Source organism: Athene cunicularia (assembly GCF_003259725.1).
Source record: "Athene cunicularia isolate RWA chromosome 1 unlocalized genomic scaffold, athCun1 chr1_part2, whole genome shotgun sequence".
Lineage (NCBI taxonomy): Eukaryota > Metazoa > Chordata > Aves > Strigiformes > Strigidae > Athene > Athene cunicularia.
This window is the reverse complement of record NW_020799092.1, coordinates 17,938,388-17,961,555: the sequence shown is the minus strand read 5'-3', so window position 1 is coordinate 17,961,555 and position 23,168 is coordinate 17,938,388. Positions and strand designations below refer to the sequence as shown.

The window sequence follows — 23,168 nt, the reverse complement described above, 5'->3', positions numbered from 1 at the left end:
GAGACTTGGCAACAGGGTACCAAGAAAAGCCATCTATAAATCTGCATTTCTGCAACCTTCAGCTTGCATATTCTTTACGTATCATGGCCAGGACGACTCAAGTACAACTAGAGTTTTCGACATCTCCAGTTTTGGTTAGCCATTTTAGCCCTGAAGGAAAGAAAAGTCTTTCAGAAAACACTGAGTATCTGTATCTGCTGAAAAGTCATGTCCTCATACATATCTTCAAAAGAGTCATTGAGAACACAGATATTCAAAATCAGTACGCTGTTTCTGTTTGTTTTAATTCTGCACTTTATCTTCGATTTCTTCATAGGCAAGACAGCTCATGTGCCTCCTGTAAATACAATCAGCAGTACTGGATGATACAATATTTTATTTTTGCATGTGTTAAAAATAAACATATACATAATTTTCTTTCAGTCTACTCCTTCTTACTGGCATTTTGATCTTAAATCAATGAGAGAGTGACAATATATTGCACACCATCTCTTTTTGTTCCTTTGCTCTATGTTAATGCAGACACATGCTGTCTTAATATTAGAAAATATTAATTCTTCATAGATAGGACTCAATATACTGATTTTTTGCAGCCAAATTGAGATTTTCATAAGTACACATGCATACACTGTTTTGTTGAGTAAGAAACAAGAAACAAGACACTGACTTGGTCATGGCTACCAGCCTGAAGATATCTTAAGTTTAAGCCAATGAAAGCAGGGTTTCATAAGTGGCAAGGAATGGGCAACCCATTAATCTGGTTTGCATGCAATAACACACAGATCCCAGCCAACACTGGACAGCCTTACTCAGACAAGTAAAGGTCTGCCAGGGTGGCCACGAGGGGGACAGTCACTGGGACTTGCTTTTCTTTCCTGATCCGCCTTTAAAAAAATAAAAGTTGAAACAAAGAAAAAAAGGATAGTAACCACCTACTGAGCTCCTGGGAATGTACTTTTTTATGCTACAGCATACAAAATGCACACAGGAAAGATTGATTTTTTTAAAATCCTTGCATACCTATGATAGTATGTACTTATTCTATATATTCTTAAGATCTACACACATACACACAAAATCATTTAATTTTGTTAATGCATTATTAAATACACACTAAGCCAAATAAAAGTAATTTCCCAATGCTTTATGCATTTATCATGAAACCACTAGCAGAATTCTTTACAATAAAAATGCTAGCTGTACACATGACCAAACTAAATTATCTTGGGAAATGGCTAATACCTGACCATGTGGAAACGTTAGAAAGCAGGGCTTTGTTATAGGACTAGAAGGAAAAAATAGATGTATTTTCTTACAGAAAAATTGCAATGATAAAAATATTTTAATAGTAAAAAACACTGCAGCTCCAGGAAATTTTCCTGAATCAATTCAATCTGTGTTGTTCCAGACTTTAAAAACCCATTAAAAATAACTGATAAATTTCCTAACCTCTTTTAGTGCACCATGCAGAAGACAAAGGAAACTGCAATTCAACAGAGATAGAAAGGAAAGAAAAGAATGGAAAAACCTGATAGCTTGTGCATCAGTGGTAATATCCTTGCTAACGACAACGGGCAAATCTGCGCTACAAAGGACAAGAGGAGCAGGAGTGATGTGTACAGCTGACAAAGGCACTCCAAAGTAATGACTTCCAGGAAAATCTGCTGTTACAAATGGACAACACACTGCTGAGAAGTAGTTGAGTCACAACTTTCATAACATGGAAAATTATTTCAGCCTAAAAATGGATGTATTGAAAAACAGGATGTATTCGACTCCGGTAAGGCCCTATGGGGACAGCATCCTACAAACAGCTAATGTGCTCACCTGGTTTAAATTATTAAACCTCGCTGAGATCCATGCATATTCAGGGATTTTTCCCAATACAATGCAAAGACATAAAACACAGATTGTGTTTCAAACAGTAATATTAGTAAGAGCACTACCTAGTTGACCTATTTTCCATTTATTGCCTTGTGTGTCTTACCGGTTGTAACAAACATGCTTCTTTTGCTGCTCCTGTTTTTGGTGGGGGAGAAGGGAGCAATTGTATAATCAATGGTGTATATGACTCCATATCCTAAAACTGCCCATATTGCTGAGGATGGAAGAGTACATTTAGCCCTCTCCTCTTCCACGGATGTTTCACTGTGGAACAGCAGGTCCTGTTCATCCACCTCCTTCTTCTGACAGCCAGCCAGGGCACAATGTATCACACCAACACTGGCACCCGATTCCCACACGCACACTGCATACATTTGAGCTCTCTTCACAGCTGCATTAAACAGCTGTCCCAGGCCCACATCTGGCAGCGCAGGACACGAGCAATGTAGACTCAAGAATTTCTCCTCTTTGGCTCAGGCACAGCTGCTTGGCTAAAGACCTCAGGACTCCCACGGACCTGCCTCGTTTCTGAGTCATCCCAGTAAACGTTATCGTCCAACACCACTTTGCTGTGCTACTCCCCAAATCCTCTGATCTCTGGAGTCTGCTCGAGGTTTCCTAGAGCCCTTCCCTCCAAATGGTTGAGCATACATGAAACACCCAGCAGTCATACTTAGGATTTCTGAGAACATTTCAGAACCAAACATTGCATTTTTAATTGCTCAGATTCTACCTAGAAAAAAAGGGGAAAACAAGTAGATTTGTAAGCAGACCAATCTAAGTACTTCATTTTCCTTCTAAATACACAGGTATGGGGCAAGATCAAGCGACTTGATCCTCACACAATGACAGAGGTATAGCAAAGATACAACCCACTCAATCTATTCATAACCTCTATAAACAAAGCAAAAAAAAAAAACCAACAAGCACTACTGTAGGATGAACTATCACTGAAGTAAATATATTGATCTAGCAAAAATGATTGAAGACTGACAATAAAAGGGTTATAAATGCTTAGAAGAAAGAGAAAGCAAAAACACAAAACCAACCCACTGAAAAACTCCCACCTGCATTCACAGGGAAAAATGGACTGGAACAATAAAACACAATGGCAGTGCCTGTACGTCTTTGATAGCTGCCCCTCCCAAAACCTGGAACAATCTTGCTATAAACCAAGCAAATGAAAATGCAAATGCATGAACAATCGTCTGGGGGATTCAGATGCTTCGTGTCCTGTAGGCAAAGAAGGAAGGGGAGAAAAGTAGGAAAGCAAGAGAAGGCACCACTTTTTATATTTGTAATTATTGATCATGCTCTCCTCACCTGGAGCCTTTTTAATCCAGCAGAGACCTTACAGTTAAATATGCAATGCTGGCTGCATTGCAGCTTTAGTGCTGCCAGCAACATCCGCTTGTCCTCTGACCTCAGTGCCATTCGTGGCTCCGGCTCCTCCATCAGGCAGGGACAGCCTGCAGATTTTCTGGCGTGCTGGCTGGAGAGAATCATGTTAACAGCTGCCTGCAGAAATCCAGTGTTCAAAATGGCAAACTCAAAAGAAGCATGGGATGGGGAAATATGCTGAACGCAATGCCCAGAGCAGTCCTGTGAGTACATATAAATACAGTGGTGTATCAAAGGGGTATCAGGGTCTACTTGAGGGCTTACAAACTGTGTACTCGTTTAACTATTTTGCTCAGGAAATGAACACGAGGAAAATTATGGTAGTTTCACCTACAGTGATTCTGTTCTTCAGTATTGATGAAAATCCAATTGTGTTATTCACAGCAAAAGCAAATAAAATGCCACTGACACAAAAGATGGGTCTGTAGTAAGAATAAGTTCAGGTACTTCGAGTATTGATCTTCCCGTTTTGCAATACACCTCTCTGCCTCAAAAACCTGAATTTAAATTACTTTAATAGAAAATAATATTTAACAGCTAATGCCTTCCCATGTGACATTACGTTACCATCTGACCTATTTTAACATTTGTCTCTGTGCTGCACTTGTAGACCTACTTCTCTTTCTCCTGTCCCATGCATAGTTCATTTCCTACTGGGCCAAGTGGACAGCCAGTGGACATATAAAATTGTTAGGCTGCTTTGATAACATTTTACTTTGGCCCTTCACACAGAGTCTTTCGTAAGATGTTCTGTGTGATAAAAGGTCCCAAAGAACCAAGATCTTCTCATAATGTCACTTTGAAAGACTCTGCAGCAATTCCCAGTGTCCTTGCCAAGATCCTTTTTCAATAAAATAGATTCCAACATTGACAGAAAAGCTTGGATTATTGCTGAGTGATAAAATGTCTACTGCTAGCCCTTACAGAGTCTGAACATTGCTCCCAACTCACTCCTTTTTCTGTAAACTACTTTAAGATGTCTGGATATGTCTTAAAATTTGCTGTACAAAACCTAACTTTATTCAATAGGTACCATCATCCAAAAATCGAAGTTATATAACATGAGAGACACCTAAAAACATTGGGTCAAGATCCTCAGATAGTGACAGCTTTATGCATTTAGTGGAGCTACACTGAAGTAAACAACAGCTTGAAGGTCCAGACCACTATTTTCAGGCTTGTTTACATGGGGGAAGAGAGGAGATTCTGGGACAAGACATGATCTGAATGCTAATAAAATTAGACTAGAAAAAACTCCTATGGGAGCACACCCCTATAGGTACAATAATTGCTGGGGGAGATGGTCAGTTTTTTGCCTGATGTAGTTTGTCATTCCAGAACTGCTGTGTCTGTGCATGGGAGGTTTTCTGACATTACTATAGCTGTTTAATTATACCAGTACAATTTTATCACTATGACTAAAATAAATCCTCCTTCGAGACAAGCCCTCAAGTTTAGCCACCAAATTTAATGGAAGGAAGGAAAGAGTCACAATCCCCAGGGTAATGGTGGCTCAGCTCATTCCATGCTCCCCAAGCTAGGAAAAAAAATAAATAGAATAATAGCTGACAACAACTTCTTCCTCTGCAGTGGGGTACACTTCTGCCTATTGCCTGATGAAATCATACCCAGTTCACTACCAGCAGAAGGTCTGACATAAAGCAGACTCTCCAGGGAAAGAAGAGAAGTAGTCAAACAGAAAAAAAGGGTAATTTGAAGATGGTGCCAAACCAACAAAGAAGGAGGAGATATTTTGTTTCCCTTACTACTAATAAAACATAGTAGACTAAAAATTGATCCCCAGACTAATAAGGTAGAGGAAAAACTAAAACCTATATATGACAAAACAATAAAAAAGTAATGAAGAGATTTATGGAAGTACATAAAAACCTTAGAATGACGTAAAAATTGTCAGGTCATGTTACTGTTTTCAGCTCAACATGGGTAAGAAAAACAGGGAGAAATAAAAATTAGAGCGTGGAGGAAAGATAACATAGGGCTGAAGAGGACGGAGAGAAGCAAGAGAAAGAAAACAAAGCAAGAGCAAATATTTAGAGGGAAAAAAATCACAGCAGAATTAAAGTATGAATACAAAGCCCACAAGACAAGGTTGTCAAAACCAGAACAAACACCAGAGCCAACAAAATGGTGGCACCACTGAAGGACAACAGGCAGCAATTGATGGGTAGCGTCTCTGTAGATACCTGTTGAAGTGTGGTCATCCTCAAAGAGGAAAATACGACTGTTTCTAAGAAACTAAAGAAGAGACATTCCCAATCCATTCCTGTGCAAGGCTTTGGTGTCCTAAGGGGCAGAGGCCCCACAGAGTCTTGCCTGAGGGACTCCCCAGCATGGTGACAGGGGGGGGTCTAAGAAGCATCTGCATCCTAGAGCTCCTCTCTCAGGTGGCTGCAAGGAGGGAACAGAGCCAAGGATGCTCCAGCCTGCGTTGGGGCTTGCAGGGAATGGGGACCTGCAACAGGCTCCTGATTTGCTGTTTATTCTCTGCATCTTTCCTTTCCAGCCCCCAGGGAGGGATATGTGGGGAAGGCAAATCCCTTTTGCTTGACGTTTCTCATGGCACACAAGAAAGCAGACACAAGCTGCCTTTGGATTTCTTTGGGCTGCCACCGTGAAGGGTAAACTGGCAGTAGGGAGTCACCTGGAGAGGCAGTAACCTGACTCTCCTGGGAAATGTTCAGCAACCAAGGAGGGCAGGAATTGTTCCTGCATCACAGCATTAAAGTTGATCTGCTTTAAAGGCTGCCAAGAAAGGAAAGGGGACACACACACATTGGGAGGGATAATGCATTTTCCTCCCTCCGTGTAGAGCAGGGGGAAATAATTCAGGAACTTCATTTAAAAATTTCCGTGCATGGCACTGGGAACACCAGTTCATAATCAGATACACAGTGGGTGAAACCAGAGACCATTAATAGCTACTGGACATTATGTATTGTATGTGCCCACTTCAAGTATGCATCAATACTTCTGGGTGCTGTAGGAAATTCTAATAAAAGCATTTAATATGCACAACAAAATCTATAATACTACTGTTTTCCCATACTTTCTAGAAGGATTGGTATACTGAAATTATGTCTCAGATTTTTGAAAGCCCTCAACCTGCTTTTTCCCAAATGGTGGAAAGAGAGAAAAAATTACAAGGTGGACTTTACAGACTGTTAACAAAGGCAGGGTCTGGTAGATGGTGAAGAGGGTAGATGAAGGTGAAATTAAGTCTAGGAAACTAGTTTTTATAACTGTGGGATTCACTCAGAATATTTCCTCCTTGTGCCCTGAAATTAGGTGACAGAGTCTGATACGCAGGTGCTGATCACGATGGTGTTACGTGAGAAGAGGCAATTTGTTTAGCAGTCCCATTCCAAGCCCTTTAAAATGATGATTTTAAGCATTAATTAACTAAGAAGCAGGCAGTACAGATCAAGGATCACTTGTGCTGCATATTAGGTGTAAAACACTCCTCAGGAAGCATGTTTTCAAAAGAAACTTCAGTTTTCAAACAATCTTAACCTGGAGCTCACAAGGACTGTGCTTTAACATCTAAGTGCTGCACTACCAACATGCAAAGAAACAGAGGAATGAAGAAACACCTCCCCAGGACCAAATGGAAGTGAAACCTCCTCCTAGCCAAAGCTGCTACCTGCACATGCAAAAGCAGATCAAGATTTAATCAGGTTCCTCAAATGCTAAGATATGGTACAAGGGCATGCTCTCTGCTTCCGTCGTCAATCTTAGGAGCTGACACAGTTTTGGCCAACCTCACAGAGCCTTTCTGCATCTGGCCAACGCCATCTCAGCAGAGCTGTACCAACCAGGGGACTTCCCTCTACACAAACACTAATTTGCTGAAGCTACGGCCACAGCAGTTGGCCCATGCCTGAATACAGAAATGAGCATCAGGAACATGGCGAGGTGACAGGCACTGTCCTTTGCTGCCTTGCCAAGAGCATATAAAATGTTGTCTGTCTAATTTGGTTGGATTTCACACTCACTTTCTAGAGGTGTAAAAGATTACATCAGGTCTTTGACTTATGTTGGCTTGAACAGCTGCAAGAGAGTCATGAAGCAGTCATGGATGGAGGAAAGAAACTTGGAAAAAGTGCAGCAGTGAGCACATGCCTGCAACTCAGCCACCTCAGGGCAACATCTGGAGTCTCAGAGAAGGGACAGAGAGCTTTGTGTGCAGAAGAGTTTAACACTTGCATCAAACATTGCCATCCAAATGGCTTTGCCTGTGCTGAGGGCTGGGACTGACATTTTGGTGGGCCTTATAAATCTCTGTTTTTGAATACCTAGAACACAAGCGTCCCTGAACCTGACCGGGACAGCAAGAGGCTACAGTAACATATCAACATCCATCACAGAGTAGACAAACTCAAGTTGCATGGTTCTCACGGGAGGTTGTAGTCCACACTTAACATTTGTCCATGGCTAAGAAGAACTCATTAATGAATACTTTCAACATTACCAGTACACTAAACATGTTGCAATGTTCCAGGGACCTAAGTATATGCCAGAATTAAACTAGTCAACTAATTTACTATAAATTCTGTCTATAAACTGCATCCCACAGGTCTCCATACATAGAACGTAAAATACTCCATAATGATCAAGGAGCCCACAAAAACGATTACAACATAACAACTAGACTCCAATTCTGAAAACATTGTGGTATGCCACCTTTTGTGTAAATCTTTAGGCATCAGTCCTATAAAAGGCTATACTTTTAAGACCAATTAGCTCTAGAGAGAAGAGGGGAAACTGGTGATGATACCCTTAAGTAACTTACAGGACTTGTTCCAGCAGCTTGATTTGGAGCCAGCTATAACCAATACCTAATTAAGGTTAACGTGGGGATTCAGATGGAGATGTAGCGTTGTACCATGACACTACATTTATGCCAGAAATTTTGTTGGGTTTCGGTTCTTCTTTAAAAGACAACTTTTTAAAAATACATTACTACTAAAAATTCTAAAAGTGTTAATTAAAAAAAAAAAAAAAAGATAAAAAGAAAGAAAGAAGGGCTCTGAAAGTTTAATTTAAGAATGTTAAGATTCTCCTATCGTTCAGTCATTTTTTTGAGATAATCCTTTCCATTTCAGAGAGAATGGCTAGCACATTACACAGTGGAGCAATAAAATTGTCTACATGAGAAGTGCTGTCAAAAGAGAAGGTGGGGAAGGGGAAAAAATATTTTTCTCCCCATTAACTTCTTTCAGCTACAATAAACCTAAGTGTTTACGTGTACCAACAGCAGTAAAAATATTTTTCAGTCACAAATGCAATTGTTTCTTTTATGGCCCTGATTCAGCAAGGTAGATAAACTTCTGTCTTGAAGCATGTTGAGTAATACCATTGACTTTAATGGGATTACTCATGTGCTCAAAGTTAGGCACAGGTTTAATGGTTCTGCTGTACTGTATCCACAGTTTTCAGGTATTTAAAGGAAAAGAGATAACTCTAATTCACAACAGCAATTCTAGGGCTGATCAACAATCCTATAGAGTCAAAGAATCTTATCACAACACATAAATGAAGAAACACAGAAGAAAAAAAATCTTGATGGAATATGAAAGACAACTCTGGCCAACAAAGTATATTGCTCTTTAAGAAAGCAAAAATCCAGGCAAGTGAGGCTACCAAAAATCTTTATCAGGTTAAATGTGAAACAGGATTATGAAGAGGTATAGATCAGTAATAGGAAGACTGTTTTTCTTCTCTCTCCCCTATGCTTGCCCAGGTATGATTTTCTCTAGCTGAAATACGAAAAGTAAATTGTTTAAAATATCAAAATAAAGGAAGGACCACAGGAGAGGTAGTTAAGTCCATTAGACCCCCAGTGCAAAAGGATAAAACTGTTTCATAAAACTAAATTATTTCTTTACCGGAGCCTTCAGAGACAAAGATGAGAATACCTGTCCTGGGATTACTCTTTCCACATAAAACAGAATAAGGCTAGAAACAGTGAGGCTAAAAAAAAAGTTTGTGAAATTAAAATGGCAATAAAGACACTATTTCTTCAAGTAAAATAACTGCATGATGAAGACATCAGCTGTTCCCTGCAGGAAACCCTGCCCCTATGCACCTTAAATTTGCCTCAAAGGTGTCTGAGGAGGGCAGAAGGAAGGATAAGTCTTTGAGAAAAAAAATCCAGATGCCCAAATCCCAGAAACACATATCCCTTTTCTTTCCAAAAAGGGAAAAGCCCCAAATCTCCACAGTGACTAATCAGTGCACCTCAGCCCTGATGCAGAGGCCAGGAGCAGCAGCAAGAAAAGTCAGTTTCTTGTCTGTAACTGCTTGATTACGGACTCATCTGCAGAAATACTAACTAGTGCCATCTGCAGTGACATTTTTCTGAGCGAGGAGAAGTCAAGCATTAAGACAGAACCAACTTGGGCTGTGTAGACTTCTGAAAAGCTGTCAGCTGCCAGCGTAACTTAACAATCACAACTCACGCCTGGACACATTTCAAGTTAGTGACTGGATCCATGATCTATCCTAATCCTTCACAACACCCAATCATTTAAGAGACCAGGCTTGATCTTGGTTCCAGTAATGACTTGTAAGGAAATAATTTAAGGAATATTAGGAAGTTTTTAATGAAAATAAACCGAACACCACCCACAAATTAGACACTGGGTAATCCCATAAGCCCTGTAACAAGAATTGCCTCTCCCATTTTAAGTTACTTTCTGTGTATTACTTCAAAATGCGCTGAAGTAACCACACTACAAAACAAGACCCTTTCTAGGGAAATGGAGCTCCATTCACATCTGTGTTTTCACAAGATTCTTTGGGAGTACCTGCACCTTGACATGCTTTCTGTGGTACTGTGCTGATCCTGATATGCTTATGCTGGAGTCCAGCAGAGGCTCAGCATCGGTAGATGCGGTTTTCCGCTGGTGTTTTATTAGGGATTGAGAATGGTTTACAACTGGATCTTGTTAGAAATGTTCTCATTAATTCCTTCCCTCATTACAAAATCAGGTTTTGAGCTTGTTGCCTCCCTTTGCCAGTTCACAGCTTGACAACTCTGAGCTCAAACACCCTGATCGTCTTCTGCTTTAATCCAAACACCATCCTCTTGCTACTCCTAGACCCATCTCTGACTCTGCCTTACTTTGCTCTTGCCCTCTTTAGCACTTACTCTACTACATAGTTGTTCAGACTTAATCAGAGAAGGTTGAAGTTGAGAGTTCAAGTGAAGGAAGAGTAAGAACAGGTTTTGACCTGCTGCAAGCTGTTTCAGATGCAAAATGACGTGAAGAAAGAGTGTCACCCTACAGATTGCACTGAATTTTAATCTTCTGTTCTTATACTTTGATTATACACAGTGAGATCTATGTTATGAACTCTTACACTCTTCCCCACATCCAAATGCATTGCTACAGTTGAAGGTAGAATAGGTTCATTCATCCCAGAGGCAATCATCTGTCTGCTTGGGGCTGTATTGTATTCGTATTTTCTGTTCCTTCACTGGTGTTGGGACAAGAATATATTACTTATTTTGGCACTATTTTCCAACTCCAAACCAGCCACACATGCTCACAGTGCTGTAAAGTCATAATGATGCAATCGCAGTACAGTGGTCAAATACATATGAAGTGTGTATATAAAGTAAAATAACTGCCTCTACAGCTCTGCTCACATTGTAGCAGTTGCTTTTCTGATTCCATAAAGTATACTCTATTTCTCCTCTTCAACCCAGTAGCTCTTTGTTTCTCTGTCTGCTCTTACCACCTATTTCCAATCAGTAGCCATAACCTACAATTGAAATGGAACAATTGGATATGCTGGGGGTGAAAATAAAGTATCAAAACATCAAAGTTCATCCAAAAAATAAGTGACATAAGTCTCTAATTTCCACAGAAACTAGAACTACTTTCCTGCAATCTCCTACCATAAAGAGAACATTCAAGTCAAATCTTAGCATGTATCAGTACACTGCTTTCCAAATAGGATATTCTTCACCTTTTATTTTTGTTATAAAGAACCAGCACACGTATTTTAGAGGAGGTATTTCTATAGAAGGTACTCCAAAGTATAGCTGAATCAAAAACTAACACTCTGTGGCAGGATCCCTTCAAAAGTCACATCAGTGGTTTGGATTCCCCTGATGAACAGAAATGCTCCAACTCTGCTTTTGCACCAAACCAGAGCTGTTTGTTTCTGCCTAGGCCTCCATCCTGGGCCATCTCTGTATGAAAACAGTCTTTACAGCACACACCTCACAACTGAAGACTATTTGCATTGTCTCTCTCTATAAAAGAGTAATACCATCACCTCTCCTTTGGATTCACACATAGGAGTTAAGAAAAAAAAAATGCTTTTGTGACCTACAAAAGCCTTACTTGAAATAATTCTCTACGACTTGAGGCCTTTTGGAATGGAAGGGATATATTGTTTTGACTTGATTAAAGCTGAAAAGTTGATTTGACATCCTGTTGTCAAGGAAACCAATTCACACACAAAAGAAAACAGTTGTGATGGTATCATTCAGACTATTCAAGTGACCTTAGAAAGAAAAAAAGGCTTCAGCTCCAAAGATTTGTATTCAGCTCACTTCACCACTGTAGAAATAAAGATCATTGCTCTTTATGCTTATTGGAAAGCAGTTTTCAATCTGGAAAAAGCAAAATGCCACGTCTTCCAACTGCCAGATCCAATACTTTGCTGGGACCATACACATAAACACACCTACCATTTATTGCCTATTTCAAAGAACCACAGAAAGAATCACACAGAAGATGTATAGGGAAGAAGAAGGAATTTCTTTAGTTGACAGGACCATGATAAATACCCCCCGACACATACCACACCTATTGAAAAGCAGCTCAGAAGCCAGGTTTTTAAACATCCTCCTTCAATGACAAATAAAGCTTACCTCAAGCACAGCAGTGTTTGAGTCCATCTTTGTTTTCATAGGAAATATCTCATAGGAGATAGCATTTTTTTCTCTGCCAGCCTCCTAGATCCTCACAGATGAAGTTTTTCATGCACTCAGTAAATGGGACGTAGTTATGCTCAGTCTGCTCACTCCTACCTACAGGATCCTGAAGAGGCAGAACTGTCCTGGCTGACCACTACCACCATCATCCGGCTTTGGAGCGCATGCAAGTCTCACAGAGGTTTCATTCCCTAACAGCTCTGGGTAGATTGGAAAAATGAAACTTTCTATCTATCTGCTCACACACTGTAATTATACATCTCTTTCTCCAATGACATAGCCTCTGCCTGGCCAAGTGAGCAGACAGACGACTAAATAGCAACTTGTCTCTAATTCCGCTTAGAAAAAAATAGGCATGATATTAATAAGGAGGGAAATACACTGAGGAATGAATGCCAGTGTTCTTACATTATTGTCATTTAAGGGCATCACACCAAAGGTCATGGACATAATAAGCCTCAGTCATTTTCCATTTGTTACACAACATACAAATTGCCACAGTGTTAATGAATATCTTTCTCCATTCCTAGCCAGCCAAGACACTGTATTATTTCCTCTTAGACAAGTACCTAACCCTTGGAATTCATTATTTCCATCGTTTCTTGCAGCACTTTGTCCTTAGGGCTGAGCATAAATGCCACAAGGCGGCCGTGACTGAAGCATCAAATGCTTCATATGGCTGAGCCTGACTTCTTTCTCATAGAGCTTTTTTGCTGAAAGAGCATACAAAGCATATTTATATTATTTATGATCAAATATGCACAGACACGTTCATATACGCTCTCTTACAAGTGTTTTAAACCCCTTCCAGAACACAGGAAAAAAAACTTGACATTGTCTGTACTTTCTGAATATTGCTTGATACGTATATATTGAAATAATAGTTATGCTAGAAACACCAACTGACCACAACAATAGCTGCTACCATGAAATAACTGCAATTCCCCTTTAAATGATGACAACTGGAAAGCAGTTCTTGGAACAGAAATGACATTCACAGAAATGTGGAAGGGCTTGTATGAAGGGATATAGTGCTTAAACCCTCTTTACTCCTAATAAACTGCTAAAATAGCACAGCTGAGCTATAGAGAGGAATGCCTTATTTCTAATCTGTACTTCATTGTATTTTAAGTTTAGGAATTTTGCATAAATATTATAGATAGCAACAGCTGAACCAAATTCATGCTATTTCATAAACTAAGTTTTTTTCAAGATGATAAATTATTATTTCCACTATTCACCATAAGTATAAAGAATGTGCAGATGAAAAGAGAATATTGAAGGCTGGTAGCTCTGTACAGTTCTGAAAAAGACTAAACTTTATGTGCATAATTAAAATTAGAAAGAGAAGAATGAAGTCCAACACGAAATGCTGAACTAAAATAAGCTTCTGTATGTAGTCAAACAACCTCTACCTCTGTCCCCCAGACTGAAATACCAGACCCTGAATTTGGATGACCTTCTTATCTTGGTATTTTCTCCTCTCCCACCCAACAAACTCAAACAGCAAGAGCCAGAATAGAAGAAAGCTGATGGCACTGCTAAGCTTACCCACAAACAGGTCCATACTCGGTTATGAGTTTTGCGTGGTTTTCCCAAAAACCCTGGATAAAAGAAAAATAACAAAGTATTTTAGAACAGTACTTAACAAACTCTGTTATACAGAGTTGCTAACACACAAACACTAAAGCTTTGAACTTCAACCAGGAGAACCACAGTATCAACTCATAAACTCACCTTTCTTTTATTGTCTATCTGTGACAGTAGAGCCTAGAAATGATGACTAAAAAAAAATTCTCAACCCCCAAAAAGACCTGGAGAGACATGAAGTATGTTTTTGTCAGGGTTTTGCACTCCAAAATATGTTACCGTTTCATGATTATATCTTTTTAAGCTAATTTCATTCTGAGGTCCTGACTCATAATTTTTTTCTGATAGGTGTGTGGATGGAAAAATTGACAGAGAAATTAATAACAGAGTAAGTATATGACTTTACTAAACACAAGAGAAACACAGGGAATGTGGAAAGGTTGTCTTATTTAGGTTTTAGTTGCATTATTGAAAAAAACACCAAACTGGCAAAGTTGGAGTTTAGCACGAAGCAGTCACCTGGGACACTCTTCAGAAGAGTATGCAGATGCATTTTAACAAACTTTTAGAATTTTTACTGTTTCATTTTCATAATCGATGAAAATTGGTATCCATTTATCTAAATATACCTGCCACTACACTAAATTGTTAGTGTCCTAAATGAATTCAAATTGATTAATCTGAAAGAAGGTGTGCAAAATGTATCCCCAAAAGTGAATATGAAAAAAATCTGTTTTACAAAACTGTGATATTAGGGAATCATACTGCATCGTATTTGTAACTTGTCTATGGAAAAATAACACATTTGACTGCATTAATCTGCATTTATATTAATTCAAGAAAGACTATTGTGATCTATCTTCATTCTTCAGAGAAAATTCACTAACAAAGTAGAATACTTATGCCTCTTATTTAATCTTTCTTATTTTTTATGACATACTGAATAATATTAGCTACAACAATATGAACTATTGTAAATACATTAACTATAGACATAAATAAACAAAACCATGTAATGTCTGTATGCTTTGGGAGCATTTTACTATGCTAAGCAAAAGAAAATCTGGTAATCAAAAGTAGTTATCCTACTTATCACCCTTGGGTGCTAATTTATCACCCAAATTAGCAACGCACTTGCCACCACCTACAGTCCTGCTCTTATAGAGCCCTTCGGTTGTTTCTTCTTCTTAATAGAGTTGTGCCTTTTTTTTTAATCATAGACTTGCAATATGTTTATTCTGCAGGACAATATGTCTCCAAGGTTAGGGGCTGAACTTTAGGTTTTCCTTAACCTACAAAAAGCTAAAGCACTGGATGGTGTGTAAGAAACCCCACTAAATATAAAATTATGAAAGAGGTGGTTTAGATGATTGCCTGAAAAAATACATATATTCTCACCTGAAAAATACTTTACTACTAAGATAAGCAGGAAAGCCCCATCCATTAGCACACAGAAACTAAGGTGGACAAAGCCTTTGTGATACCACAAATACATACAGCTAACTCAAAAAGGCTTTTATCTGCAGACGCTGAGGGAGGGGAAAAGGTACACACACATTCACACCTACCTGCATTTTGCTATAGTGATACTTCAGCAGTGGCAGGATTTCAGCCTGCAATTGCTATGATTTCAGCATTACAAAGGTTGCCTACTGCCCTCCCCTGATGATGCAAGGGGAAATCCTGGGGCCAAATTCCCCCCAGCGTTATTCTCCAGGTGGTCACATCTAAGGCTGTGTAAAGCAGGCTCAGCTTTTTGGTGCACTCTGACCGCTTTGCCTGGGAGAGTGACTCCAACCTGCTTGAAGACAGCCGACAGATTTACAGCCACGCTGAGGCATCACCACGGCACAGGGCAGCGCTCAAGGTTACTGGGCAGCATCGCACACCAGTGCTTTGCACCCCATGTAACACAACAGTATCAGATGCATGGGGCAGAAGGACTTACAGTCTTGTGAGACGATGCTGAAGCAGGTCTGCCCTCTCTCCCACTTTCCTCCTAGCCTGAACCTTCATCCCAAAGTACAGCCTGAACCTTGCCTGCTAAGTTTTGCTTTGGATTGTGAGCACGCACATAGGTATTGCTCTTGCTGTATTCACCAGCTGCATTCCAGCGAGCCAGCAGGATATTAACATTTACAAGAAGCCCAGGCTTTAAATGATTCAGTGAAAAAGCCTTCCAGAAAGCCGACTTCTTAGAACCACAGCTCCTGGCTCACTACAGTAGAGGGGTCAGGCAGAACACATTTCAAATCAGTCCTGTTAACCAATAACTGGTTTTCCACCTCCAAGTCTCCTAAATGCTTGCACTGGCTTAAAATTAACCACACTCAGTTTTTCTTCCCCAAAGCGAGAAGTACAAGCCTGCAGGATGGGGGGAGAGAAGCAATTGAAAAGTATCTGGGAGAGATTGTGTGAAAGCATCCTGCACCATCACATGCACCCACTGCCTGCCTCCGTCATCCACCTCCTGGACCCACTGCTATCCTCACCCCCTTCATGGGCATGGTGAGCACTCATGAGCAGGTCTTGTTGGGATGCCTGGGAAAGACAAGCAACCAGCATACGCAGAGCCCCACAAGGCTGCTGTGGCCAGAACACAGGCAAGGCAGAGGGCATGTGTGTGCGCATCCCTTTCAAGCCAAGGAACTCCTTTCAACAAGAGGAAGCTGGGGTCATATGAAGGCACTTATGTTTCTTCTCAGTAACCCTGTGGAAGGCCAATGTACCTGTGATGGTCTCAGTACACCGTGGAGGGATATGCCATGTCCACATAGCTCTGCCAGTTTTGCAACATCATCCCTGAACATGGCTCCCAGTAAACAGTACCTCGAAAACATTGTCCTCCTCCTATGAGTCATGTTCGAAGCACAGCAAGCCTCATAAGTGCTTTTGGTAACTTATTCACACAAGCTGAGGTCGATCTGCTCCAAGGCTCATTATTGCAGGTTTGTCCAGGTTTATAATTGCAATTGTACTTAGTGCCTACAAGACAACTAAGCAGCTGCCCACCAACAGCAACTGTTTTACAAGAAAATGGGGGCAGAGACCTCTCTTTGACCCAAGATCACCCAGTGGGTAAACACAAGGAGAGGAAGTGAACTTAGAAATGGTGCCTGCTGACGTATACCCAGTGGCTTAAACAGCCATAAGACAGGAGCAATAATGAAGCAATGTAGGGGTGAGGAAGGGAATAATCAGGGAAAAACGGAAACATATGTATTCTGATTTTTTTAGGAAAACAGAAGGAAACTGAAAAGCAAAACAATGCACAGTATTACGAGATGGCACCATGTGCATCAGGAGGAACTGCAGCACATTAAACAGTCACTTGTAACAATGAAGTATAAAAGCATAGTCAGTAATGCTGTTCCAAGTCAGAAAAATCACTTAGCTTTTTCTTTATTTGGAAGCTGCAGAATATGAATTGTCATCAACAACAACTGAGAAAAGGGTTAGGGCAGGGGGTACTTGCTGTGTGTGGCCCCTACAGAGAGGTACCAGCCTGATGACAGCCCATTATCAAACAAGATAATGCAGGAGTAGGAAAAGCTTCTTTCCCTGAAGAAAGCATATTTTATAGCATCTGGTATACCATGGAAACAGCAGTTCAAGTGGGCTGACTGCTGCACACCCAGAAGGCTTCTTTGTTTACATGGCTGGCAGTTGCCACCCTACAGGGAATGTGCATTCTCCCCTTCCTCTGAGCATGTATCAGCTGCATCTGTGGGCCAAACTCCACGCAAGGCTAAATCCTGCTCTGAGGGATACAGGTGCAACCCCTGTGGAAGGGAATAAGATCTGGGTCTGCATCAGCCAGAGCAAAGTCTGGTCATTGCCAACCATCTATCTTGAGATATTGAACGCTGGAGGCTTCAGCCTGAGCAGCACATACGTGAAAGGGCTTCAGAAAGGAGTCCGTTGGCTCAAGTATACCCTTTCCTTTTTTTCCAAGGCTGATCCTTCAACAATTTCCTCCTTGTTGCATATTCACCTTGCTAGTTCCTCACAGCAAGGAAAAAATCTGCAGCAATGTCATCTTCCCTCCTTGCTGAAAATGGGTGTAGGCATTAAGCCAAAGTTTTCAGAAAGAGGCAGTAGTACCATGAATTTCAATTTTTGGGGTGTCTAACATGAGGCATATCCAACCTGTTCTTATAGTTGCTCAATACCTACAAATCTTGTGGCTGTAATTGGAGACTTAAGTGACTTTAAGCTTAAGCTCAAGCTTAAAGTAACCCAGACTGCACAGAGGATGCTTTGTAACATTTCAGCTTGCTGCAGCTAGAAAACAAATCATGTGGTTTATGAACTTAGCTATAGTCCTTAAGGGTCACTAGACAAAATGGTTTGAAGAGGGCCACAAAGCTGGCATCCAGCAGACACATGCTTCTGACAGTAACTCAAAAGTTGGACTCCAAGAAAATGAATTCCAGAATGCAATGAGGGTAGCTCTTGAATTCTGTAGTGCACTGAATGTCACAAACGCTACTGAGATGTGTGGAGATGGATGTGGTGTTCCCAACAAAATCAAATGCAAGTGGTAAACATTACCCATGAAACAATAGCCAAGGGAAAAAGGCTTCTTTTGTTGTCCCTTTCTGAAAAGCATCACATATTACCTGATGTCAGTCACTTTCCAAGACAGCCTGGATTCAGACTTGTAACTCAGAAGCCAAAGAAACCACTGCCATCACTAGCCCCATATAAGCTCCACCTTCACCACCCTGTAGTCAGCCATGATGTTCTGTTTCAGTGTGGTATTAATAACCACAGCATCATTATTTGAGTGCATACCTCATACCAAGAGACAGAGATCTATATAGTTATCTCTGGTACATAATGACAATGAATGACATTTGTGGATCAGATTTTTAGTATTCAATGGGTTTCACATGTCTTTTTCCTTAGACCACCTGGAAAAAAACAACTGCTAATAACTTAGTACCTAAATTGATTTTTTTTTAATACAAGTTAATATGTAATTAAAGCAACCTTGTATCAGACTGCAGCCCACTTTGAAGGAATAACCCCAGACTGTAAAACATCTCCAGTAATAATCATAGTGAAAACACTAGGATGCCAGCGGACAAGAGAGGGAAAACAGCATGAACTTCTAACCAGCCTGATTCCAAGCCATGTACATAGTTTGTTTCCTTTGATCGTTTCCCTTAATGGCTGTCCTCTGTGTGTAATTTGGTTTAATTTATGTGTATGCCATTTCAGATTTTAAAAAACACATATAGCCCTTCCAAATTTATTAAAAGCAGCCTTCCTACCCTTAATAGTTATTAAGAGAGGTTAGTGTTATGTAATTAAGTTAATCCTCATCTGTAAAGGCTAATTAACTGAGCACTAATTGAATCTGCATATGAAAATTTGGACAATGTGTTCTCATTACACAATTAAAAAAAAATTACCTGAACTAAATACCAAACAAATTGTAAATTTTTTTTCCTTCTACCTTTTCAGATCTTTAATGAAAACTAGGTGGGCAGGTTTATTTCTGTGTGTTGTATTAGCCCTTGCTGTCTGGAACAAGGAGCTGTCATCACTATTTGGAGAAACCATGCAAGTCCTTCCCTGAAAGATGGTTATTTTGCCTCTTGCATGATCTCTCCCTTTCTCTCTGCTCTTACCCCATGTCTTTCATCTCCTTCTTCTTCTGCTGTCCATCACCTGCCCTGGTCAGAGAAAGGCAGAGGCTTCTGGGATCAGGTCAGATGGATGGATCAGATTGCATCGAGATACCATGTCAATGGATCACATCACCCAAAAGGATCAGATGGCACACTATGATTCAGTCAAGCTGATTCACCACCCAAAAGCCTCCATGCAGCCAGCTTGAAGCCACCTGGGCAGTTTTGGCAGGGCACTACCCTTTCACCCCCAAAGATCACTTGATGGTGAAGTCCTAGGGAGAACAGCTTTACCTCATTCTTCTCTGCCTGGGTGTGCCTGCATTACAAAAGCAAGACATGTTTTGGACCTTTTTCAGCCTATTCTTGAGACATTTACAGTTTAAAATAGTCAGGTTTTCCAGAAGGAATTAAGAAAAGCACATCATCCTTTCTGGTATTTGCTGTCTCTCCCCATTAACCTGGTTAATGGCTGATTCTAATAGGCTGGTAACTGAGGAGTCCACGGGAGGGAGGGGAAGCCAAGCAAGTAAATACACAATTGCAAGCCTGACCTCAATAGCATGCAAGATTTCCCAGTGCATGGAACACACACAGTTCTCAGATTTTCTCACAAACCCCGCCATATGTTTTTAACATTTGAGTCATAAGCAGCAGCACTGCATAAGTGGCATGGCTGGATGGAGCAGCTGCAGCCAGTTAACAGTCCCTCAGGCACCACTTCTGGCCCACCAGTAACAACCTGGCACCCTGCTTCACAGCAAATAACTAAAGGAAAGAGGGTCAGAGGAATGCGAAATGGGATACACTACATGTTATCTTTCTTTGGTAAGGTAACACGTTCACTAGGTGAGGAAACAGCAGAAGATGTACACAGACTTCAGTAACACATTCGGGTCTGGTGGCAGGTGAACAGTCATCACAGCCAGAAGGATGAAGATTGGGATAAAAACTGAGAGACAGTAAACATGCAAGCTGTAGGGAAATGAGTATGGACTGAGTTGAAAGAAAAAATACAGGCATGAAAGGAGGAAACCCATAGATTTCTCAAGGGTCAGTCTTGGGACAAATCTTATTCCGTGTTTTGAGGACTGACTTTGGCACAAAAAGCAGACAGACTTTAATGAAGTACATTCACGGTTCTGGGTTGAAAGATATTCTTTCCTCAGCAGGCAAACAGATTGAGATTGTCATATCAGAAGAACTGGATGACCTAAAGAACCTGAAGAACTGTAAAAGAGGAGAGCCTTTAGTTGAAAGCAAAGCTTCATGCCCTTAGAAGGACTATGTTAACTCCAAGAATTTTTGCAGTAGTAGATTATTGTTTGAAAATAACAGAGAAGAGAAAAACCTGGATGGAAACATCAACCACAGGATAATGATGAACAACAGGTATGATGGAAACTACAAATGTAGAATATGTAGGATATGTTTTCTCTGGAATGCTGCATAGAAATCTGATGAGCCACATTCAAAAGGAATTAATTAAAAATGGAATGAGTGGAGAAAAGGGTTACAAGGATCCTCAGGGAACAGAAGGCCTGTCTTACAAGTAGTAATTAGGAGAGTTCATTTTAGCAAACCAAAGGTTCATTTTAGCAGACCAAAGGGAGGAGACATGCTTGCTGTATATAAATGTAATGGAAGTAATCATCAGGGAGGGAAAAATATCTGTTTAATATAAAGGCCTACATTACTAAAATATCAAATAAGTATAAACTGGCCATGGATAAATGTTGCTAGGAATTAGATGAAAGTTATTGACTATCAAAGTAGTAAGATTTTTGAACAGCCTCCCAGTCAGAATAGTGAAGGCAAGAAACTCAAGGAGGGTTTTAAAACACAGGAGATAAAATGTGGATACTTAGAAAAAATGGAGTGTAGGATGAAAAACCCAGCCCATCTATGCCAGACCCTCAAGATGATATACAGACACTTCTAGAATGAGAGACACTCTTCTCGTGGAAGAGATTTACTGTACACTGTTATGTGCACGCTGCATTCACACATCTAGTTGATTCACCTTAACTTTCCAAAGCATTCCCACATAGATAAGGCCTTATACGTTCATTTGGCATACTGCAATGAGATTATTGTGCTTTTTTTGTCTTTCTCTTTTCAATCTAATTTCCCTTTACAAACTTCTTTTCCATAATATCTCTGGGATGGCAAGTGCCCATCTGTCACAGGTGGGGAGCTGGAAGTACACAAGATTAAGCAATTTGCCACATGCCACACAAGAAGTCAATGGTAGAGCCAGAGACAAGTTGCAGGTTTCTCAGTCCTCCTTGGTATCTTACAAAACCACTCCTTCTCTGCTACAGAAACACAGACAGTATATGAGATAGGAATATCAACAAATTCAATCTATTTCTGAGTTTTCAGATGTATCACATGCCTGAGGCCTTCGAGAGAGACAAGGAAAACAAGACTACATACACATTTAACTCTAAAATACTTAAAATACTTTAAATAGAGGGAGGTTTCTTCCTCACCCAACTGTTAGCTTAAGATTCAATTACTTTTATCATAATATGCATAGCTACAAATGTAATTAGTCACAAAATTATCCAGACCGTCAAATTATTCCAGCTGCTGTATTTGACTCCCTGATTCTTGCAATGATGTATTCTCCAGACTGATTACACTGACTAAAGTAATATTTCTTTTTATCTATTTGGAAGTCGCCTGCCATTAGCTTAGACCTTGTTTATATCTGCTGCAGAGCTATAATTGCAATCTTACTATTTTTATTAGGACTATTGTCTAGATAACACTTAAACCTGCTAGGCCCTTATTTTACTTAATAGTAAATGTCACAGAAGACACCTATTCAGGCTTCTAGGAACCTTTATCAAAACCAGAAAACATGTCATTATGAAGACATGTACAAAGAGAAATACAATTTGTGCAATGCGTGTTCATGAAAGGCTCCATATGAGGTCTTACAGACTCACTGCAATTTCTGATCCTGTGATAAACATATTTATAATAAGTCAAGAAACTAAGAAAAAGGAAAAAGAAATGATGGGGTTTTTTTTTAATAGAGTATGTAATTTCCACTAAATCTCTTCTAAGTTGTCTTCTTTCCAAACTGACTGTAATTCTCTCCTACACAATCTCTTCTTGTATGTAATTCCACTGGATCACTAACCATCTTTGTGCATTTCTTAGTATTACTACACTCTCAAATTACAACAGGAAAACAGAGAATTACAGTGCTCTCTATAGGAGGGAATTCACTGTGCAATAGAAGACCATTGCAATGTGCATTTTCACTATGTGCTCAATGTTTCTCAGATGGATTAGCATAAGCATTCAGCACATCTTACTAATGGAGAATGAATTTTATTAGTTTCCTTTGCTGGCCTCCCTTAAGGGAAGCAAAGTAGTAATTGCATAATTTAAAGAAATGGAAACAACTTCTTGTAGGACAGGTAGACATGTTAGCTAAATCTAAGGAAAACAAACATTTCAGGAGTACTCTGACAACACAGCACTGTTTTACGGGGCAACAAATTGGCGTTTGGAGAAATGAAAGTTGACTTCTTTCCTAAGAAAGGGAGACAGGGACTCGTTTTCTCCAAGGAGTTTCTCCACATCTGAAGAGTGTTCCCCTCATTCTCAGATCAATAGCAGATTCCTTCAGATTATGAAAATGTCATTTTTAAGGATAAAAGTTA

At 40.0% G+C, this 23,168-nt stretch overlaps 1 protein-coding gene across 1 annotated transcript in view; it reads right to left on the bottom strand.

Moving 5' to 3' along the window:
* Positions 1 to 23,168, bottom strand: part of TBXAS1 (thromboxane A synthase 1) — a 231,656-nt gene that overhangs the window by 137,534 nt on the left and 70,954 nt on the right. Inside the window, exon 3 of the mRNA XM_026840998.1 lies at positions 13,808 to 13,860. Within this exon, the coding sequence (XP_026696799.1) occupies positions 13,808 to 13,860 (53 nt within the window). The remainder of the gene's footprint in view (positions 1 to 13,807; positions 13,861 to 23,168) is intronic.